This window comes from Heterodontus francisci, chromosome 15 (assembly GCF_036365525.1).
Source record: "Heterodontus francisci isolate sHetFra1 chromosome 15, sHetFra1.hap1, whole genome shotgun sequence".
In the NCBI taxonomy this organism is placed as follows: Eukaryota; Metazoa; Chordata; class Chondrichthyes; order Heterodontiformes; family Heterodontidae; genus Heterodontus; species Heterodontus francisci.
The window spans coordinates 2,381,894-2,406,396 of record NC_090385.1 but is presented as its reverse complement, the minus strand read 5'-3'; the positions used below and the strand labels follow the sequence as shown (position 1 = coordinate 2,406,396).

General features: G+C 49.5%; 1 protein-coding gene across 1 annotated transcript in view; it reads right to left on the bottom strand.

The window, feature by feature from the left end:
* LOC137377467 (four and a half LIM domains protein 1-like) overlaps positions 1-22,661 on the bottom strand; it is a 28,183-nt gene extending 5,522 nt beyond the window's left edge. The window contains exons 1-4 of the mRNA XM_068047077.1: positions 22,575-22,661; positions 12,142-12,326; positions 2,106-2,280; positions 634-803 (exon numbers count right to left, since the gene is read on the bottom strand). Of these exons, the coding sequence (XP_067903178.1) occupies positions 634-803; positions 2,106-2,280; positions 12,142-12,326; positions 22,575-22,596 (552 nt within the window). The 5' untranslated portion in view covers positions 22,597-22,661. The remainder of the gene's footprint in view (positions 1-633; positions 804-2,105; positions 2,281-12,141; positions 12,327-22,574) is intronic.
* Between the last annotated feature and the right edge of the window lie 1,842 nt (positions 22,662-24,503).

The following is a 24,503-nucleotide window of genomic DNA, read 5'->3' as shown; positions in this document are numbered from 1 at the left end:
ACTAGCTTTTTATTCCAGATTTATTTCATTAACAATTTGAATCTCCTGCTGCTGTGGTTGGATTTGAAATTCCAGGTCAGTTCGTTAAGGCCTCTGGATTATTAATCCGGCAGCGGAGACACTGAATTACTGTACCCGGATTATTAATCCGGCCATGGAGCCACTGTGTTACTGTACCCGGATTGTTAATCCGGCCATGGAGCCACTGTGTTACTGTACCCGGATTGTTAATCCGGCCATGGAGCCACTGTTACTGTACCCGGATTATTAATCCGGCCATGGAGCCACTGTGTTACTGTACCCGGATTGTTAATCCGGCCATGGAGCCACTGTGTTACTGTACCCGGATTATTAATCCGGCCATGGAGCCACTGTGTTACTGTACCCGGATTGTTAATCCTGCAACAATTAATCCTGCAGACACTGATCCAGGTAGAACTGGACCTCGATGATCTCTAACTCAACCCCAAGCTTGTGCATATTTAAAATGGTAAATGTAAAAGCAATGAGCTGTGACTGGATGAAATCTGTGATAATTATAAATGGGAACACAGTGTGTTTCCCACACACAGCACACACTCTGCATTTCAGCAGCTGTTGTCTCTGTTTCCCATGTCTGGCCCTCAGACTCACCTTCCTGCAGTGAACACAGTGCTTGGAAAACTTCTTTTCGTTACAGGAGACACAATAAATTTCATCGCCCTTTGGGACAAAGCTTCCCGTTCCGATTTCCTTCAGGCATCGATTGCAGGTGAAGCAACGCTCATGCCAGTGAGAACCACCATATTCAAAACTTTTAGTCCCTGCAGAGAAATAGTGAAATAAAGTCACAACTGGCTGAAAAACACAACAGCTTTCTACTTCCCGTTAGGCGGGTGCTCAGATGTCACATGGAGAGACTGAGGGAATTCTTTAGAGTTTTAAAGAATAAGAGGTAACCTAATTGAAGCTTACAAAATTCTTCCAGGGTGTAACGGGGTAGATGTGGATAGGATGTTTCCCCTGGCTGGGGAGTCTAGAACCAGGGGACACAGTCTCAGAATAATGGGCAGGCCATTTAAGACTGAGATGAAGAGGAATTTCTTCAATCAGAGGGTGGTGAATCTTTGGAATTCTCTAACCAGAGGACTGTGGAGGCTCAGTCATTGAGTATATTCAAGACAGAAATCGATAGATAACTGGATACTAATGACATCAAGGGATATGGGATAGTGGGGGACAGTGGTGTTGAGGTAGGTGATCAGCCATGAGCTAATTGAATGGTGGAGCAGGCTCGACAGGCTGAATGGCCTACTCCTGCTCGGTCCCCTATCACATAACCAGATGTCATGTAGTCAGAAAGTCATATGATCAAACCTCCATGAACGCTTCCAACCAGAGTTGGAAACGTTACTAGTGTCCTGTCACGAAAATACAAGACACTTCTGGGAATTCATACTCCAGGATGATGGAGATTTCTGTACAGCAAAAGAACCAGAGAGGTGATGAGGAAAATGTATTTTACACAGCGAGTTGTGAACTGCCTAGAAACAGATTCAATAGTAACTTTCAAAAGGGAATTGGATAAATACTTGAAGGGGAAAAATTTGCAGGGTGATGGGGGAAGAGTGGGGGGGGGGAGGGAAAGTGGGACTAATTGGATAGATTGTTCAAAGAGCCAGTCAATGGCCTCGGCTCTGTGTTGTATGCTTCTATAAACATGAGCCTGTGATTGAGATGCAGACTGACCTACATAATTCTAGCATTTCCTGTTCTGTATCCTGCAAAATAATTCTGATTATCCCTTTAGGTGTGGAATAGAATCAAATTGTAGGGAATTGCCCAGGACAGAGAGTGACGCAAAGGGTGGCATTTCACCCCAGAAAGCCACCTCCACATACTCTGTTCACACACTCTTCACCATCACTTTCTACTTGTCAACGCCCAAATCCCGAGGGTGAAAGCTGGAGCCAGTTCAGAACACTGAGCACTGGGAGGGACTGTTAATGTCTTCATTAGGGTTAGAACAGTGAATAGAGTCAATCACACACTGCAGCTCAAAGAGCATGAACCTGTGAAGAGTTAACTGAGCTAGTCACTAACTAGCAGAGAGTTGAGTGGCTGACCTGGTTTAATGGCTCGTTTGCAGCTGTGACATGTCGAGCTGTCAGTCCGAGGCAAACACTTGTTACAGGTGATGCGCTCATTCTTGATCATGAAAGAATCGTTGGCCAGTGGGCGGCTGCAGTGATAACAGCGGAAACAGTTCTCATGCCAGTGGCAGCCGTTGTGATGCAGTTCCTAAACCAAATATAGACAAACATCTACAAGTGAGACTGAAGAGAGAGAAATCTGCAGGACATGGTTCCCAGGACCTTAACAGAAATACGAGAGGAAATACAGGATCATCTTCCAAAGCATCTCGATTCAGGAATTATTCCCTTGGATTGGAAAATTGCCAATCTCACTATTATTTAAGAAAGTTAGAGATAAACTCCGAAATGATCGGCCTATTAGTCAAATATCAGTTGTGGGGAAATGATTAGAATCTATTAGGGGCAAAGTGACTGAGCATTTAGACAAATCTGAGCTGATCAAAGAGGCCCAGTTTGATAGGGACCCCATCCACCAGCTTCAATATTCACTCCCTCCACCACCGACACAAAGTGGCAGCAGTGTGTACCATCTACAAGATACACTGCAGCAACTCACCAAGGCTGCTTCAACAGCACCTTCCAAACCCGTGACCTCTACCACCTAAAAGGACAAGGGCAGCAGTTGCATGGGAACACCACCACCTGCAAGTTCTCCTCCAAGTCACACACCATCCTGACTTGGAACTATATCGCTGTTCCTTCACTGTTGCTGGGTCAAAGTCCTTGAACTCCCTTCCTAACAGCACTGTGGGTGTACCTACCTCACATGGACTGCAGCGGTTCAAGAAGGCAGCTCACCACCACCTTCTCAAGGGCAATTAGGGATGCGCAATAAATGCTGGCCTGCGACGCCCACATCCCATGAAAGAAAAATGATGGAGTTCAAGATGGGGAAGTGTGAGGTCATCCACTTTGGTTCCCAAGCAAGACAGACCTGAGTATTTTCTATATCCTGGGAAGCTCAGAACTGTGGAGAAGGAGAGAGATTTGGGGACCAAGTACAGAAAGTGATAAAAGTTAGTGGATAAAATAAAATAATTTAAACAAAAAGCTAGTAGACATGTACAGAATATAATTTCAAAGACTTATGCACTGTTGACAGTAATCATTTATCCCATCTGGAGTAACTGCAATAAAACAGAGTGCTGGAAATACACAGCAGGTCTGGCAGCAACTGTGGAGAGAGAAGCAGAGTTAACGTTTCGGGTAGGTGACCCTTCATCAGAACAGTTCAGGTCACTGACCTGAAACGTTAACTCTGCTTCTCTCTCCACAGATGCTGCCAGACTTGCTGAGTATTTCCAGCACTTTCTGTTTTCCTTTCAGATTTCCAGCATCTGCAGTATTTTGCTTTTGCTGGAGTGCTGCATTCTGTTCAAGGGGTCTGGAATACAAAGGGGCGGAAGTTACGTTATAGTTGTGCAGAACTCTGACTAGACCCCATTGGGAGTGCTGCATTCTGTTCTGGCCATCACACTCAGGAAGGATATTCTGGCCTTGGAGGGGGTGCAGTGCAGATTCACCAGAATGATGGCAGGGTTAAAAGGGTTAAATTACAAGGACAGGTTGCACAGACTAGGCTTGTATTTCCTTGAGTATAGAAGATTGAGGGGTGACTTAATTGAGGTGCTTAAGATGATTAATGAATTGATGGAAAGACGCTATTTCCTCAGGAGGAGGGAGCCCAGAAGAAGGGGGCAGAACCTTCAAATGAGAGCCACACCGTTCAGGGTCACATCAGGGGGCACTTCTTCACGCAAAGGGTGGTGAAAATCTGGAACACTCCCTCAAAAAGCTATGGATGCTGGGGGCTCAATTATAAATTTCAAAAGTGAGATTAATGGATTTTTGTTGGGTTCGGTTTACTGAATCAAGGCGAGGAAATGGAGTTAAGAGACAGATCAGCCATGATCTAGTTGAAAAGGCTCAAGGAGCTGAATGGTCTACTCCTGTCCTCGTGTTGAGATTCTAAAATAATCTAAGTGAACTAAAAATAAAACTAAATGAACTAGCTTTTACTGCAGGAAAATAGGTTAAGTGGAAATGTGAACCATATCTTCGAAATGCTGTCTTGTGATCTGTACAATGCCTTGTCACGTCTCCCAGGAAATGATTTGCTGCTGTTAATGCATGCAACCAGTAGTTGTAATGGGTCAAATGTTTGAGGGGGAGTATAGGTCAGAAGAGCCAGAGAACTTGCAGCACCCTTTCAAACAGTGCTATGGGATCTTTAATATGCACCTCAAATACTGGAACAGGCAGTTGGTTCACGAATGTCCTTTAGGGAAGGAAACCTGCCGTCCTTACCCAGTCTGGGCCCATAGGTGACTCCAGTCCCACATCAATGTCGTCAACTCTTAGAGATACGGAAACAGGCCATTCGGCCCAACTAGTCTGTGTCAGCATTTGCCTTCCTTAATGGATAGTTCCAATCACATTTATTCACTCTATTGCTATATCACTTCATCCACCTGCCCAAACTGATTGTGAATGTTGACATAGTTTCTGTCTTAACCACTAACCCCGGAGGTGAATCTCACAGCTGTTAACTCTGTCCTCTGAAGTTGCCCCACAAAGTTTTATCAAACTGGTGGTTCAGGAAGGCAGCTGACCAGCACCTTCTCAGAGAAATGAGGAAAGGGCAACAAATGCCAGCCTTGCTCACATCCAGAGATTGATTTTTTTTTAAACCCAAAGAACTAAGTATTTTTACAGTATAATCAATCATTTAATTGTTTTACAACATAGAACATAGAACAGTACAGCACAGTACAGGCCCTTCGGCCCACAATGTTGTGCCAAACCTTTAACCTACTCTAAGATCAAACTACCTACCTACCCTTCATTCGACCATCATCCATGTACCTATCCAAGAGTTGCTTAAATGTCCCTAATGTATCTGCTTCTACTACCACCGCTGGCAGTGCATTCCACGCACCCACCACTCTCTGTGTAAAGAACCTACCTCTGACATCTCCCCTAAACCTTCCTCCAATCACCTGAAAATTATGCCCCCTGGTGATAGCCCTTTCCATCGTGGGAAAAAGTCTCTGGCTATCCACTCTATTTATGCCTCTCATCATCTTGTACCCCTCTATCAAGTCACCTCTCATCCTTCTTCGCTCCAATGAGAAAAGCCCTAGCTCCCTCAATCTTTCTTCGTAAGACATGCCCTCCAGTCCAGGCAGCATCCTGGTAAATCTCCTCTGCACCCTCTCTAAAGCTTCCACATCCTTCCTATAATGAGGCGCCCAGAACTGAACACAATATTCCAAGTGTGGTCTAACCAGGGCTTTATAGAGCTGCAGCATAACCTCGCGGCTCTTAAACTCAATCCCCCGTTAATGAAAGCCAACACACCATACGCCTTCTTAACAACCCTATCAACTTGGGTGGCAACTTTGAGCGATCTATGGACATGGACCCCAAGATCCCTCTGTTCCTCCACACTACCAAGAATCCTGTCTTTAAGCCTGTATTCCGCATTCAAATTCGACCTTCCAAAATGAATCACTTCACACTTTTCCAGGTTGAACTCCATCTGCCACTTCTCAGTCCAGCTCTGCATCCTGTCAATGTCCCATTGCAATCTACAACAGCCTTTCACACTATCCACAACTCCAGCAACCTTCGTGTCATTGACAAACTTGCTAACTTGCTTTCATTTATTTGCAGTTCCTGATTTTTCCAGCAGATGGTGATGGAGATTCACTGTAGCAGAATGTGGGGTTTGTGAAGATTGGAGTTTGAAAACTTTCTGAAACTTAATATTTTTAATGAACAGACCTGGGACAGTGGGAGCTGAATATAAGAGTTCAAATCTGTACTGTGGAGTATTTATATCAGTAATTTTATATCAGTGCCCCACTGTAATGTTCTTTCCTGAAGAGGAATTCAACATCATGATAAGCACAAAGAATAAACAAACCAATCCTATTTAATAGATTTGACCAGTTTGGGTATTGTAACTCCAAAATATTATGTCATGGACTTGCTTACAATTTGCTGAAATTTACAAATAAGGACAAAATTGAGACTTATGATAGGTCAAATACTCAGATCTCCGTAACATGAATCTCTCGTAACAAACACACAGCTGGTCTTGTTTTTAAAAAGTAGTCATTTCCTGATGGCTTGTCCCAATATTAACAACGTGTATTTATATAGTGTTTTTAAACATTTTAATAGTCCCAAGGCACGTCATAGGAGCGAAATCAAACCATAATCTGACACCGAGTCACATAAGGAGATATTAGGACAGACTAAAGCCTAGCTGAGGTATAAAAGTAAAATTCAACCCGGACCCGACCCGACCACAGCCGAGCCGGACCCGAGCCGGACCCGACCACAGCCGAGCCGGACCCGAGCACAGCCGAGCCGGACCCGAGCACAGCCGAGCCGGACCCGAGCCGGACCCAACCACAGCCGAGCCGGACCCGACCACAGCCGAGCCGGACCCGAGCCGGACCCGAGCGCAGCCGAGCCGGACCCGACCACAGCCGAGCCGGACCCGACCACAGCCGAGCCGGACCCGACCACAGCCGAGCCGGACCCGACCACAGCCGAGCCGGACCCGAGCCGGACCCAACCACAGCCGAGCCGGACCCGAGCGCAGCCGAGCCGGACCCGACCACAGCCGAGCCGGACCCGACCACAGCCGAGCCGGACCCGACCACAGCCGAGCCGGACCCGACCACAGCCGAGCCGGACCCGAGCCGGACCCAACCACAGCCGAGCCGGACCCGACCACAGCCGAGCCGGACCCGAGCCGGACCCAACCACAGCCGAGCCGGACCCGAGCGCAGCCGAGCCGGACCCGAGCCGGACCCGAGCGCAGCCGAGCCGGACCCGACCGCAGCCGAGCCGGACCCGACCACAGCCGAGCCGGACCCGACCACAGCCGAGCCGGACCCGACCACAGCCGAGCCGGACCCGAGCCGGACCCGAGCACAGCCGAGCCGGACCCGACCACAGCCGAGCCGGACCCGAGCCGGACCCAACCACAGCCGAGCCGGACCCGAGCGCAGCCGAGCCGGACCCGACCACAGCCGAGCCGGACCCGACCACAGCCGAGCCGGACCCGACCACAGCCGAGCCGGACCCGACCACAGCCGAGCCGGACCCGAGCCGGACCCAACCACAGCCGAGCCGGACCCGACCACAGCCGAGCCGGACCCAACCACAGCCGAGCCGGACCCGAGCGCAGCCGAGCCGGACCCGAGCGCAGCCGAGCCGGACCCGAGCGCAGCCGAGCCGGACCCGAGCGCAGCCGAGCCGGACCCGAGCGCAGCCGAGCCGGACCCGAGCGCAGCCGAGCCGGACCCGACCGCAGCCGAGCCGGACCCGACCGCAGCCGAGCCGGACCCGAGCCGGACCCGACCGCAGCCGAGCCGGACCCGAGCCGGACCCGACCGCAGCCGAGCCGGACCCGAGCCGGACCCGACCGCAGCCGAGCCGGACCCGAGCCGGACCCGACCGCAGCCGAGCCGGACCCGAGCCGGACCCGACCGCAGCCGAGCCGGACCCGAGCCGGACCCGACCGCAGCCGAGCCGGACCCGAGCGCAGCCGAGCCGGACCCGAGCGCAGCCGAGCCGGACCCGAGCCGGACCCGAGCGCGGCCGAGCCGGACCCGAGCGCGGCCGAGCCGGACCCGAGCGCGGCCGAGCCGGACCCGAGCGCGGCCGAGCCGGACCCGAGCACTTTAACTGTTTTTCGTGCCCGACCCGACACGAATTTCCTTCATCTGTTCCAGCAGCTGGAGTTGTGAGGAATCATGGGTAAGCCTGATTCCGTGAATTCCTGAGGCAGCACCTTCCATCCCAACCCAAGCCCGAATGCTGGACTCGGAATATAGACCCGACCCGGAGCCAACACGGAGTCAGGTCTCGTCGGGGTCCGGGTGCGAAACCAGGCTTGAGGAAGGGCGACCAAAAGCTCAGTTGAAGAGATAGGTTTCAAGGAACATCTTAAAAGGAGGAGAGAGGAAGACATGTTTAGGGAGGGAATTCCAGAGTTTAGGGCTCAGACAGCTGAAGGCAAGACCACCAATGACAGTGATGGAAATCAGGGGATTGTCAAGAGGCCACAAGTAGAGGAGTGCAGAGATAGATAGGGGCGAGGGGCTGGAGGAGATTACAGAGATAGGGAGGGGCGAGGGGCTGGAGGAGATTACAGAGATAGGGAGGGGCGAGGGGCTGGAGGAGATTACAGAGATAGGGAGGGGCGAGGGGCTGGAGGAGATTACAGAGATAGTGAGGGGCGAGGGACTGGAGGAGATTACAGAGATAGATAGGGACGAGGGGCTGGAGGAGATTACAGAGATAGGGAGGGACGAGGGACTGGAGGAGATTACAGAGATAGGGAGGGACGAGGGACTGGAGGAGATTACAGAGATAGGGAGGGACGAGGGGCTGGAGGAGATTACAGAGATAGGGAGGGACGAGGGGCTGGACGAGATTACAGAGATAGGGAGGGACGAGGGACTGGAGGAGATTACAGAGATAGTGAAGGGCGAGGGGCTGGAGGAGATTACAGAGATAGGGACGAGGGGCTGGAGGAGATTACAGAGATAGGGAGGGGCGAGGGGCTGGAGGAGATTACAGAGATAGGGAGGGGCGAGGGACTGGAGGAGATTACAGAGATAGATAGGGACGAGGGGCTGGAGGAGATTACAGAGATAGGGAGGGACGAGGGGCTGGAGGAGATTACAGAGATAGGGAGGGGCGAGGGGCTGGAGGAGATTACAGAGATAGGGAGGGGCGAGGGACTGGAGGAGATTACAGAGATAGATAGGGACGAGGGGCTGGAGGAGATTACAGAGATAGGGAGGGGCGAGGGGCTGGAGGAGATTACAGAGATAGGGAGGGGCGAGGGACTGGAGGAGATTACAGAGATAGATAGGGACGAGGGGCTGGAGGAGATTACAGAGATAGGGAGGGGCGAGGGGCTGGAGGAGATTACAGAGATAGGGAGGGACGAGGGACTGGAGGAGATTACAGAGATAGGGAGGGGCGAGGGGCTGGACGAGATTACAGAGATAGGGAGGGGCGAGGGGCTGGAGGAGATTACAGAGATAGGGAGGGGCGAGGGACTGGAGGAGATTACAGAGATAGATAGGGACGAGGGGCTGGAGGAGATTACAGAGATAGATAGGGGCGAGGGACTGGAGGAGATTACAGAGATAGATAGGGACGAGGGGCTGGAGGAGATTACAGAGATAGGGAGGGACGAGGGGCTGGAGGAGATTACAGAGATAGGGAGGGGCGAGGGGCTGGAGGAGATTACAGAGATAGGGAGGGGCGAGGGACTGGAGGAGATTACAGAGATAGATAGGGACGAGGGGCTGGAGGAGATTACAGAGATAGGGAGGGGCGAGGGGCTGGAGGAGATTACAGAGATAGGGAGGGGCGAGGGACTGGAGGAGATTACAGAGATAGATAGGGACGAGGGGCTGGAGGAGATTACAGAGATAGGGAGGGGCGAGGGGCTGGAGGAGATTACAGAGATAGGGAGGGACGAGGGACTGGAGGAGATTACAGAGATAGGGAGGGGCGAGGGGCTGGACGAGATTACAGAGATAGGGAGGGGCGAGGGGCTGGAGGAGATTACAGAGATAGGGAGGGGCGAGGGACTGGAGGAGATTACAGAGATAGATAGGGACGAGGGGCTGGAGGAGATTACAGAGATAGATAGGGACGAGGGGCTGGAGGAGATTACAGAGATAGGGAGGGGCGAGGGGCTGGAGGAGATTACAGAGATAGGGAGGGGCGAGGGACTGGAGGAGATTACAGAGATAGGGAGGGGCGAGGGGCTGGACGAGATTACAGAGATAGGGAGGGGCGAGGGGCTGGAGGAGATTACAGAGATAGGGAGGGGCGAGGGACTGGAGGAGATTACAGAGATAGATAGGGACGAGGGGCTGGAGGAGATTACAGAGATAGGGAGGGGCGAGGGGCTGGACGAGATTACAGAGATAGGGAGGGGCGAGGGACTGGAGGAGATTACAGAGATAGGGAGGGGCGAGGGGCTGGACGAGATTACAGAGATAGATAGGGACGAGGGGCTGGAGGAGATTACAGAGATAGGGAGGGGCGAGGGGCTGGAGGAGATTACAGAGATAGGGAGGGACGAGGGGCTGGAGGGGATTACAGAGATAGGGAGGGGCGAGGGGCTGGAGGAGATTACAGAGATAGGGAGGGACGAGGGGCTGGAGGGGATTACAGAGATAGGGAGGGGCGAGGGGCTGGAGGAGATTACAGAGATAGGGAGGGACGAGGGGCTGGAGGGGATTACAGAGATAGGGAGGGACGAGGGGCTGGAGGAGATTACAGAGATAGGGAGGGGCGAGGGACTGGAGGAGATTACAGAGATAGATAGGGACGAGGGGCTGGAGGAGATTACAGAGATAGGGAGGGACGAGGGACTGGAGGAGATTACAGAGATAGGGAGGGACGAGGGACTGGAGAAGATTACAGAGATAGGGAGGGACGAGGGACTGGAGGAGATTACAGAGATAGGGAGGGACGAGGGACTGGAGGAGATTACAGAGATAGGGAGGGACGAGGGACTGGAGGAGATTACAGAGATAGTGAAGGGCGAGGGACTGGAGGAGATTACTGAGATAGGGAGGGACGAGGGGCTGGAGGAGATTGCAGAGATAGTGAGGGGCGAGGGACTGGAGGAGATTACAGAGATAGTGAGGGGCGAGGGACTGGAGGAGATTACAGAGATAGTGAGGGGCGAGGGACTGGAGGAGATTACAGAGATAGTGAGGGGCGAGGGACTGGAGGAGATTACAGAGATAGTGAGGGGCGAGGGACTGGAGGAGATTACAGAGATAGTGAGGGGCGAGGGACTGGAGGAGATTACAGAGAAAGATAGGGGCGAGGGACTGGAGGAGATTACAGAGATAGTGAGGGGCGAGGGACTGGAGGAGATTACAGAGATAGGGAGGGGCGAGGGACTGGAGGAGATTACAGAGATAGGGAGGGACGAGGGACTGGAGGAGATTACTGAGATAGGGAGGGATGAGGGGCTGCAGGAGATTACAGAGAAAGATAGGGACGAGGAGCTGGAGGAGATTGCAGAGATAGTGAGGGGCGAGGGACTGGAGGAGATTACAGAGATAGTGAGGGGCGAGGGACTGGAGGAGATTACAGAGATTGATAGGGGCGAGGGGCTGGAGGAGATTACAGAGATAGGGAGGGACGAGGGACTGGAGGAGGTTACAGAGATAGGGAGGGGCGAGGGGCTGGAGGAGATTTCAGAGATAGGGAGGGACGAGGAACTGAAGGAGATTACAGAGATAGATGGGAACGAGGAGCTGGAGGAGATTACAGAGATAGTGAAGGGCGAGGGACTGGAGGAGATTACTGAGATAGTGAGGGGCGAGGGACTGGAGGAGATTACAGAGATAGGGAGGGACGAGGAACTGGAGGAGATTACAGAGATAGGGAGGGGCGAGGGGCTGGAGGAGATTACAGAGATAGATAGGGACGAGGCCATGAAGGGATTTGAAGACAAGATGAGAATTTTATTCCAGATTTTTATTTAATAAACGGATTAGTTTTCTGAGGAATGGGGAAAGATCCAGGAAATAGTTTTGAAAACCTGCATGATTTCAGGGTTTTGATCGAGTAAATAATGAGAAACTGTTTCCAGTGACAGGAAGGTCAGTAACCAGAGGGACACAGATATAAAGGTGATTGTGTAAAGAATCCGAGGTGACTCAAGTTGTTGTTACTCAGCAGAGAGTTGTTGTGATCTGGAACGTGCTGCCTGAAAGGACAATGGAAGCAGATTCAATAATAACTATCAAAAGGGAATTGGAAAAATACTTGAAAAGGAAAATTAGCAGGGCTGTGGAGAGAGTGGGGGAGTGGGATAAATTGGATTAATCTTCCACCGCGTTAGTACAGACACGATGGGCCGAGTGGCTGCTGGATTTATGATTCTGTCCAGAAAGTGATAACAGTTCAGTCATGCTCGTCCTGATTGAGCCCCTACCTTGGAATCGCAGCCAATTGGTTTCTTGCACTCGGCGCAGGTGTTGGCAATGAATTTTTCATAGCATTTGACACAGCAATGTTGATCATCTTTCTGAATATACTTCCTCCCATGCAGAGACTCCTTGCAGTAATGGCAGTTAAAACGATCGGTCATTGTCCGTTCAGGGTACCTGTAATAAGCCTCTGTTCAAAGCAGAAAGAAGGAAGCTTTAGCACCAAGACACAAAGGGTTAATGTGCAGCTTGTGCTGTCAAGCAGCTTCAGGAATTCTCGACACAGAGACAGCTTCTTGCTGCCATCACCTTCTCGAGCTGTGTCCCCACTGATGGAAATATCTGAAACCAAAGTATTTCTGTAAATTATCCAACGTTCAACTTGGCTTCAAACTGTCTTGTGGGCGTCAACATCATTGAGAATAAAACTCACCATCACTCGGGGGGTTTGTGACTCTCAGCAAATTCTGTTCCACTAAGCAGTGTCCAGCCCTCCTGTTTTAACATATCCTGTGGTTGTCACGGGGTTAATATTCTCAACTCTGGCCTCCGGATATATTCCTTATTCACTCCATATAGATCATTCATTTCCCAAATCCAATTCTTTAATCATATACACCGTGATTGGATTACCCCTTTATCTCCTATACCCAAGGGAATGCAAGCCCAGTCTGTACAACATGCCTCATCATTTAACCCTTTTAGCCTTTTGGTGATTCTGTGCTGCAGTCCCTCCAAGGCCAATATATCCTTCCTGTGGTAACCAGGAACAGGAGACCATTCAGCCCCTCGAGCCTGTTCTACCATTCAATTAGATCATGGCTGATCTGTATCTCTCTGTAACTCCATTTACCTAGCTTGTCTCCGTAACCCCTCGCCCAACAAAAAAATCTATCCAACAGTTTTGAAATGTTTAATCGACCCCAGCCTCAACAGCTTTTTGTGGGAGAGAGTTCCAGATTTCCACTCCCCTTTGTGTGAAGATGTGCTTCCTGACATCACCCCTGAACAGACTGGCTTGAATTTTAAGTTTCTACCCCCTTGTTCTGGACTCCTCCCCCACCCCGCCAGAGGAAATAATTTCTCTCTATCGACCCCTTTAATCTCCAGAGCTGATCTCAGTACTCCAGATGTGATCTAACTTTGTGATTTGTATACACCAATATTTCTGCTAAACTCTGCAGAGACCCAGACATCCACATGCAGGCCACGCACAAATCTGCTCCTTTAAGTTACTGTGCATGCACAGCCACACAAGAGAATTTAAAGGGGCCAAGCACTTAAATAAATCACCCACACACTCCAAAAATAATTGGAGTACATCAAAATCTCTTTGTTCCTTTATTTCTCACCATAAACAAATTATTCTGATTGGTCTCAGATGTGGAGGATCTCACAAATCCCGACATGGAAATCTTAAATTTTATGTAAAAAAGACAATTCATAATTAGTCCACAATTAAAAACCATAGAAATTTGCTTTAAAACTGATTTTTTTCAGATGTTTGTGTTGATTTGTGTGAATGAAATGACAGGTTCACATGATGGAATTAATCATTTAACATTGGGCCTCCAATTAGAGCGCCTCCTAATGGCGTTACAGGTAGTTTACCATTGGAATTCCCATTAGAAATGTTTACATAGCCTTTTAGTGTCACAGGAACTGCACACTGTGTACAGGATGTTTAATAGTCACTGGATGTGATAAAAATCTTTCACCGTCACATTCCCAGGTTCACCAATGCAAAGTGTGTATCATGCTTGAATTTGATTGGGTAATACATCATAAAGTAGTTAAATTATAGCCAGAATATCAGCCAAGGAGGGGGAGGGAGTGGGGGTTTACTGGGGAGCTGGGGTTTACTGGAGCATGGGGGAGCTGGGGTTTACTGGAGCACGGGGGAGCTGGGGGTTTACTGGGGAGCTGGGGGTTACTGGGGCGCGGGGGAGCTGGGGTTTACTGGGGTGTGGGGGAGCTGGGGGTTTACTGGGGAGCTGGGGGAGTTGGGGGTTTACTAGAGCGCGGCGGAGCTGGGGGTTTACTGAGGAGCAGGGGTTTACTGGAACACGGGGGAGTGGGGGTTTACTGGGGCATGGGGGAGCTGGGGTTTACTGAGGAGCGGGGGTTTACAGGGGCGCGGGGGAGTGGGGGTTTACTGGGGCATGGGGGAGCTGGGGTTTACTGAGGAGCGGGGGTTTACTGGAACACGGGGGAGTGGGGGTTTACTGGGGCATGGGGGAGCTGGGGTTTACTGAGGAGCGGGGGTTTACAGGGGCGCGGGGGAGTGGGGGTTTACTGGGGCATGGGGGAGCTGGGGTTTACTGGGGAGTGGGGGTTTACTGGGGCGCGGGGGTTTACTGGGGCGCGGGGGTTTACTGGGGCGCGGGGGGAGTGGGGGTTTACTGAGGAGTGGGGGTTTACTGAGGCGCTGGGGTTTACTGGGGCATGGGGGAGTGGAGGTTTACTGGGGCGCTGGGGTTTACTGGGGCATGGGGGAGTGGAGGTTTACTGGGGTGCTGGGGTTTACTGGGGAGCTGGGGTTTACTGGGGCGCTGGGGATAACTGGGGCGCTGGGGGAGTGGAGGTTTACTGGGGCGCTGGGGTTTACTGGGGCATGGGGGAGTGGAGGTTTACTGGGGAGCTGGGGTTTACTGGGGAGCTGGGGGAGTGGAGGTTTACTGGGGCGCTGGGGTTTACTGGGGCATGGGGGAGTGGAGGTTTACTGGGGCGCTGGGGTTTACTGGGGCGCTGGGGTTTACTGGGGCATGGGGGAGCTGGGGTTTACTGAGGAGCGGGGGTTTACAGGGGCGCGGGGGAGTGGGGGTTTACTGGGGCATGGGGGAGCTGGGGTTTACTGAGGAGCGGGGGTTTACTGGAACACGGGGGAGTGGGGGTTTACTGGGGCATGGGGGAGCTGGGGTTTACTGAGGAGCGGGGGTTTACAGGGGCGCGGGGGAGTGGGGGTTTACTGGGGCATGGGGGAGCTGGGGTTTACTGGGGAGTGGGGGTTTACTGGGGCGCGGGGGTTTACTGGGGCGCGGGGGTTTACTGGGGCGCGGGGGGAGTGGGGGTTTACTGAGGAGTGGGGGTTTACTGAGGCGCTGGGGTTTACTGGGGCATGGGGGAGTGGAGGTTTACTGGGGCGCTGGGGTTTACTGGGGCATGGGGGAGTGGAGGTTTACTGGGGTGCTGGGGTTTACTGGGGAGCTGGGGTTTACTGGGGCGCTGGGGATAACTGGGGCGCTGGGGGAGTGGAGGTTTACTGGGGCGCTGGGGTTTACTGGGGCATGGGGGAGTGGAGGTTTACTGGGGAGCTGGGGTTTACTGGGGAGCTGGGGGAGTGGAGGTTTACTGGGGCGCTGGGGTTTACTGGGGCATGGGGGAGTGGAGGTTTACTGGGGCGCTGGGGTTTACTGGGGCGCTGGGGTTTACTGGGGCATGGGGGAGCAGGGGTTTAAGCCACTAAGTGGGATTATCAAATGGAGTTCAGGTTAAGTAAAAACATCTTTGTTAATTCTGTGAACTACAACAAAAACAACAACGTACATTTATAAATTACATTTATATAGCACCTTTAATGTACTAGAACAGCCCGAAGTGCTTCACAGGAACGATAAACAAAAAAAAATGCAAATCACATAAGGAATTATTAGGACTGGTGACCAAAAGCTTTGTCAAAGAGGTCGGTTTTAAGCAGCCGCATCAAGAAGGAGAGAGAGAGAGTCAGAGAGGGTTAGGGAGGAAATTGCAGAGATTAGCGAGCAGGGCCGCCCATGGTGGAACAACGGAAAAATCAGGGGATGGACAAGAGGCCAGAAAGGTGGCAAAGTTTATAACTTAAGTGTCCGGTAAATTGTGGAACAATCAATGATCAGGTTAATCTGAGCTGAGCCCATCAATCACAGCAAGATGGAGGGAGAATGACGAACGTAAATCTCCCGTCTCCGTGTCCTTGGAAAATACAGTTTAATATCTTTCCAGTGAGGTGACAGAGCCAGGGGGCCTGCACCCGGGCCCCAGCAGAGCCAGAGGGCCTGCACCCGGGCCCCAGCAGAGCCAGAGGGCCTGCACCCGGCCCCCAGCAGAGCCAGAGGGCCTGCACCCGGCCCCCAGCAGAGCCAGAGGGCCTGCACCCGGCCCCCAGCAGAGCCAGAGGGCCTGCACCCGGCCCCATCCACCTTGAGACAGGAGCAGAATATGAGGTCAGGACATAAACACCATGATGGCAGTGAGAGCTGGCAGAGGATGAAGGAATGTTAACTCTGCTTCTCTTTCCACAGATGTCCAGCATCCGCAGTATTTTGCTTTTATATTAGAGGATGAAGGAATGCAGCTTGAGAGTGACTGATGACAGAGTGAAGTCTCCCTAGATTATTAACCTTCACCTCGGGAATGCAGTGCGCCACCAGATCCTCCATAAATCACTGAAATCATTAAAGGGACAGATTCAGACACTGCCATCGAAACCTCCACAATGGATTCACTGTGACAGAGACAGAACCAAGTCCAAAAAGAAATCAGCCTTATCATTGGCTAAGAACACAGATTGTAATCTTCACTGAACCTTGACCTGTTCCCAACTGATCAGCAAGATCCCAAAGATCAACATTGCCAATAAAACAAGTGGCCGCTTCACGCACCCGCTCACCCGCCCAGCACCCGCTCACCCGCCCAGCACCCGCTCACCCGCCCAGCACCCGCACCCTCTCCAAGGCTTTGACATCCTTCCTAAAGTGTGATGCCCAGAATTGAACACAATACTCCACCTAAGGCCTAACCAGTGTTTTCTAAAGGAGATTCTGCGTACTGCAGTGTTAACCTGAGGTTGTCAGGGATCCCAGCAGGGTTTTGTGGGGTTGTTGGTGTTTTTATATCCTCAGCCTGTGAGTTTGGAGAACAACGTGAACACTGGGAGGATTCGTGTGTCGATAACAGTCAGACAGCCTGTGACGTGAAGACTGTTCCCATGGTTATAAAACCCGGCTGATAGGATGGGGGGGGGGGGGGGGGGGGGTAGAGGGGTCAGTCCTATCCGGGCAGGGGCGGAGTGCGGGGATGGGGTAAGGGGGAGAGGGCAGGAGGGGGGGGAGAGGGAGGTTCTTTGAAAGTCAAGTTTATATAAAAGGGTGTTTTTGTTATTAAAAAGTGTTCGATTCAGTTTGATCTTTAGGGACGGTCCTTTGTCTGATGGATATTGAAGGCTTTCTGGAAAAAGCAGTCAGCACCTCCCTGACAGAGAGATACAGACATTAACATTGTACAGTCAAACAGCCACTCAGATTCACGCAGACGGGCACAGACAGACACAGGCAGACGGGCACGGATGCAGACAGACACAGACGCAGGGGTGTCACTTAAATGTCCAAGCTCCCATGTGATCAAGGGAAGTGAGATTTAAGATATTTCGCCCATTTAGAATGCAGATTATTCCTGGAGCACGGGGTCCAGGTAGACGGGATGAGACCCCTCCAGATGTGGTGGTGGGGGGGATGCCAGTGACCACATTCGGAGATATCAGGACAGGTGACCAAAAGCTTGGTCAAAGAGGTCGGTTTTAAGGAGTGTCTTAAAAGGAGGAGGCGGAGAGGTTTAGGCCGGGAATTCCAGAGCTTTGGGCCCAGGCAGCCGAAGGCACAGCCACCAATGGCGGAGCGATGGGAATCAGGGAGGCTGAAGAGGCAGGAATTAGAGGAACTCAGAGATCTCGGAGGTTTGAGGGGCTGGAGGAAGTTACAGAGATAGGGAGGGGCGAGGCCATGGAGGGATCTGAAAACAAAAGATGAGATCTAACATGAACAATCTTTCTGTTATTCAAAGAGAAGTCGGTTGCTTGAATGTTTTATAAGGACTCTGGAATTTTACACCATGGACAATGTATCAGTTTGATCATGAGGTGAAGTTGTATCTTTTCATAACAAGAAATCTTTATTGTTGAATATTCAGTGGGGCTGGTCAGTGTCTTAATTACTGCCAAAGCTGTACAAGCCTGGCTGGCTAATCTCAGTGTGATTGGCGCGGTCACTCAGCGCGATTGGCGCGGTCACTCAGCGTGATTGGCGCGGTCACTCAGCGTGATTGGCGCGGTCACTCAGCGTGATTGGCGCGGTCACTCAGCGCTCTATCCCATCCTAGAAGTTGCCCATTTCTCTCCCTACTTTATTTGAGTGTGGCAATTGACATGTGAGAGAGAGGAAGCAAACACTGAATGGGAAATGCTTTGGGATGGTCATTGATTAAAAAAGGACAGATATAAATAGGAGTTCTTCCTTTATATAGAACCTACTGTTTTAATAATTCAATCCTCTGAACTGAACTGATGAAGACTCTTTTTGTTTAAGATCTTCCTCTCCTACGATTTTTATGTTGCTTAATTCAACTGATCATTTTTGCTACTTTGCTTTTCCAGGAGCCGTCTGGATTCTGGATAAATTAAATGGGTCTCGGATTCTCACATTAAAGTAAATTGCATTGTTTTAATAAATCCTCTGGTCTGGAGGCAGTCGCTGCAATCTGTAGAAAGTTACATTCCTCTTTCTTCTGGAATGGATTCTGCTCCCGTTTTGTTTGGTGACAGCACAGATAAAAGCGTGGCTTTCCGACCTGACCCGAACCAGACCAGACCAGACCAGACGATGTGTCAGGCTCAGGTCGGGTCGGGCTGGATGCGGACACAATGCTGCCTTGCTCAGGGAGGGAACTTCTGCACGATTCTGCAGGAATAGCCTGCTGCTGGAACGGAGGATCATAACATTTGGACAAGGTATGTTTGATATCATTAACTTTAATTAAGTGTCTAATTAACTAACTTTAACTACGATGGTCGGGTTGGGTGCGGGAAAAAAAATCAAAGGACTCGGGCCCGGTTCGGGTTTCAATTTCATACCCGAGCAGACCTTTAGCACAGATTGTAACAAATCTTCAGCCTGTCTCCATGTTTTTACTGTTTGTTGTAAGATTAAACACACCCTCCACATTTATTAGGTTTGAGTAACATAAACCAGGCACATTACTGATGCCTCAATTCACACACACAGCATTTGCCAATGTCTATCACTGGCAATTACTACAAAAACCCAGCCAGGTACAGAAAACACAGCAGACTGAGTAAAATGACACACACACACATTAGACTAAGCGAGTCTCCTACGGAGCCCAGTCTGCGAAGGTACCGAGTGTTTAGGTTAATCAACACTGGAGGAGCCATCGACAGCAGATAGGTAGGAGAGTAAGTTGTGAAGTGGACATAAGGAATCCTCAAAGGGATATAGATAGGTTAAGTGAGTGAGCAAAGATTTGGCAGATGGAGTCAAATGTGAGAAAGTGTGAACTTGTCCACTTTGGCCAGAAGAATAGAAAAGCAGCATATTATTTAAATGGTGAGAGATTGCAGAACTGTGAGATGCAGAAGGTGTCCGAGTACACAAAACACAAAAAGTTAGTTAGTCTGCAGGTACAGCAAGTGATTAGGAAAGCCAATGGAATGTTGTTGTTTATTGCAAGGGGAATGGAGTATAAAAATAGAGATGTTTTGCTACAATTGTACAGGGCATTGGTGAGACTATATAGAGTCATAGCGTAATACAGCTCAGAAACAGGCTCTTCAGAATGAAGGGGCCAAATGGCCGACTCCTGCTCCTAGTTCGTATGGTCGTCAGTTCAAAACTCCAAAGGATAAATAGCCAACCTGTTCAACCTTTCCTAAGATAACCCCTTCATCCCAGGAATCAGTCAAGTGAACCTTCTCTGAACTGCCTTTAACGCATTTATATCCTTTATCAAATAAGGAGACCAAAACTGTACACAGGACTCCAGATGTGGTCTGGCCAATAACCTATAAAAGTGCAGCAAAACATCCCTACTTTTATATTCCATTCCCTTGCAATAAACAACAACATTCCATTTGCCTTCCTAATCACTTGCTGTATCTGCACACCAACCTTTTGTGATTCATGTACCAGGACACCCAGATCCCTCTGTACCGCAGAGTTCTGCAATCTCTCTCTATTTAAATAATATTCTACTTTTCTATTCTTCCTGCCAAAGTGAACAAGTTCACATTTTCCCACATTATACTGAATTTGCCAAATTTTTGCCCACTCATTTAACCAATCTATATCCCTTTTCATGGATATAGAAGGATGAGAGATGATCTTATTGAAACATATAAGACCCTGAGGGGACTTGACAGGGTGGATGCTGAAAGGATGTTTCCCCTTGTGGGAGAGACTGAAATTAGATCTCTCATTTAAGACAGATGAGGAGAATTTTTTTCTCTCAGAGTTGTGAGTCTATGGAACTCTTTTCCCTGGAGAGCGGTGGAGGCAGGGTCATTGAATGTTTTAAGGCAGAGGGAGACAGATTCTTGACAAACAAGGGAGTTGGAGGGTATTGGGGGTAGGCAGGAAAGTGGAGTTGAGTCCACAAACAGATCAGCCATGATCTTATAGAATGATGGAGCAGGCTCGAGGGGCCGAATGGCCTACTCCTGCTCCTAGTTCGTATGTTCGTATGTACTTCTCAAATCTTCATCTCCATTCACACATTTTAAATGATTTATGAAGTGCTGACTGCACGTGGAGAAGACTCAGGAAGTAACAGAGCAGCAATTAAATAAATGTAATAAAAGTGGTGTAAAAATAAATCCCAATAATGAACTACAAATGGCAGAGCCCAGCACAAACCATTCACTGGATATCACTGATGAAGAGGTTATTAATCCTCACTACATCATCCAACATGAAATTCTTTCTGATTTTTCAAAATATTTTACCAAAAAGCAAGAGAAAATTAAAAATGAAAACGAACTATTTTGATCAATTTACTCTTAGACAAAATGCTATTGTCTCTGCAGGTTTGTATCTGTAAACACAAGAGTGCTGTATTTTTCTCACTCCCAGTGCACAGACTCTCACTGGGGTTCGGGTCCCACACACACTGACTCTCACTGGGGTACGGGTCCCACACACACTGACTCTCACTGGGGTTCGGGTCCCACACACACTGACTCTCACTGGGGTACGGGTCCCACACACACTGACTCTCACTGGGGTACGGGTCCCACACACACTGACTCTCACTGAGGTTCGGGTCCCACACACACTGACTCTCACTGAGGTTCGGGTCCCACACACACTGACTCTCACTGGGGTACGGGTCCCACACACACTGACTCTCACTGGGGTTCGGGTCCCACACACACTGACTCTCACTGGGGTTCGGGTCCCACACACACTGACTCTCACTGGGGTTCGGGTCCCACACACACTGACTCTCACTGGGGTACGGGTTCCACACACACTGACTCTCACTGGGGTACGGGTCCCACACACACTGACTCTCACTGGGGTTCGGGTCCCACACACACTGACTCTCACTGGGGTTCGGGTCCCACACACACTGACTCTCACTGGGGTTCGGGTCCCACACACACTGACTCTCACTGGGGTTCGGGTCCCACACACACTGACTCTCACTGGGGTTCGGGTCCCACACACACTGACTCTCACTGGGGTACAGGTCCCACAGTAAGTTACCAATCTCTGTGATTGAACTTTGACACTGAGGGAATGTCATGTGTTTATTTTTTTTTAAATTGCCCCCTGATTAAAAATTTCCTTCATTTATCTTCAGCTGCTCCCACTTAACCCCTGCGAAGAGGAATCAGGGAGTGAGTGTGAGGCTGCCGGAATGACGACTCAATCACTGCTAATAAAAACATTAAAACCATCCTTTAAAATGAAACTTTATGTTTACTTTTCCTAAGAACTTGAGTTTAAGGGTCTTTGTTACTGGAACCATAGTCTCCTGTCTCAGTTATCCTCTGGAATCACTGACTTAACATCTATTTGCAATTGCACATTACAAAATAGAAAATGTAAACAGGGCCAGGTCAAATCTTCTTGTCCCTGGAGAAATCGATTGATGCTGACAATTGCTCAGACTCTCTGCCTGTTACAAGAAGGCACCAGCTGCAGTATAACTCCAGTCCCCAGTCTGATGACAGTGCTCTGTGTTGTACAGAGAGTTTATCATCATTCTGAACTTTGCTGTTTAATTCAAAATATTGGAACTTATGATCGAGTTACAATACTGCTCAGATGGAGCTCAGACTTCAGGTGAACCCAGGAAGATTCATCAGCTGCTTTTTAGCAGAAAGACATTAACCCATTTAAACAGGTTAACTCTGTTAAACTAACGATGGAGGAATGTCAGGCCAATAAGTTAAATGTTCACTAGCATCATTAACCTGGTTGTTTAGGCAACAGACTCAAAACTGAAGCAGTAGAAATATCTCATAAGGATTAAAATATTTGAAACATCCCACAGCACAGATTGTTCCCAATAAAACCCACAGACAGTATTTCTCATGTTTTACATTAAACTGTTAAAAAATGCAATTGAAACAATGGCTCAGCACTAAGTTAAAGTCAGAGAGTACCTGGGCTCCTGTGGAAAGCCATTCTTTAACCAGTCTTCACACTTCCTTCAGAGACAGAGAACTCTCTCCACTCACTTAATTACCTCATTCTCTCTCATTTGCCAAGCGAGCTATTAATACAGTAAGTGGACAACAGATCCCAGCCCCTTCTGAAAAAACCTTTAATCCCACTCCACACCATTTACCATTTTAGGTATTTCAGCAAGAAAGAGCTGGGGATTGGATCAGGCTCCTGGTTAACATTCCTGCATTACTTCACGGGTTCAGGAGTCAGTATCACTAAAACTGATCTATGACTATTAGTGGAAGTAATTTCATTGTAGATCATTGCCAATCCCCCTCTGGCTGGACCGGAAAAATATAGATAGGGTCTGGTCAACAAATGGGATTCAGGGTTAGTAGAAATACACCAGGCAAACACTGAGATAGGTCATAAAGTCCGAGAGCATTTACAGCATAGAAAGAGGCCATTTGGCCCATCAAGTCAGTCCCACTCCCCTGCTTGATCCCCGTAATCCTGCAAGTTTATTTTCTTCAAGTGCCCAAACAATTTCCTTTTGAAATCACTGACTGTCTCCACTTCTACCACACTCGCAGACAACACGTTTCAGGTCATTACCACCCGCTGTGCAAAAAAAAGTTCTTCCTCATATTCCCTCTGCATCTCTTGCCCAAAACCTACAATCTGTGTCTCCTAGTCCTTGTACCATTTGTTAATGGGAACAGTTTTTTCTTGTCTAACTTATCTGAGCCTGCCATAATCTTGTACACCTCTATTTAAATCTCTCCTAAATCTCCTTTGTTCTAAGGAAACAACCCCAGCTTTTCCAACCGACCCTTGTAACTAAAATCCTCAATCCCTGGAACCGTTCTGGTAAATCTCCTCTGCACCCTCTCAAGGACCCTCACATCCTTCCCGAAGTGAGGTGATCAGAACTGGATGCAATACTCCAGTTGGGGCCTAATCAGAGCTTTATAACGGTTCAGCATAACTTCCCTGCTTTTGTACTCAATGTCTCTGTTTATGAAGCCCAAGATCCCATATGCTCTCTCAATATGTCCTGCCACTTTCAAAGATCAATGTACATGCAGCCCCAGGTCCCTCTGTCCCTGTACACTCTTTAGAACTGTGCCATTAAGTCTATATTGCCTCATCCTGTCCCTTCTGTCAAAATGCATCACCTGACACTTGTTAGTATTAAATTCCATCTGCCACTTGTCTGCCCATTCTACTAGCTGCTCTATGTGGATGGGCTGAAAGGCTCCTGCCTGAAGCTGCTCCTGTCTGTTCAGAGCTTGCTTTTGTTACATAAAGAGGAAATTACATCAAACCTCATTGTAACAGATGTTTGGTGACTCAGACTAATCTCTCCAGTTGCTCTCACTGAGGATGATCATATTGTGATGGTCTCTCCTATTCTGCTGCATTAATCCTCCTGTTTGTAATAACAAACTTTTAACTTATGTAAACTTTTAACTTATTCTCTCAGATATTCACAAATCAAATGGCAAGCAGAGCAAACTTTGACTGAAACTGTCTTCACTCTCCTGCAGACTGAGATTAACTCAGTGTCTGGGAGCACCACCCCCTTCCCCATATCCCACCTTCCAGCAACTGATCACTAACATACTCTACACCCAGGCCTCTTCACTCTACATTTATTGGGCCCTATTTTAAAGATATATTAACATGGAGATGTAACATACAAAGGTTTTATTTCTGAAATCTGAATGTTGCCTCAGATTAGTTTACCTGTCGTTTCTATACACTGGGACAGACACCCTGAGCCTTATTTTGTCTCCAGGCTGCTCTTGTTTTCTTCATTTCAGGAAAGTAAATTCAATCTGACAATTTCCCCCCGATTACAGATCTCTCCCCAATTACAGACCTCTCCCCCCGATTACAGACCTCTCCCCCCGATTACAGAC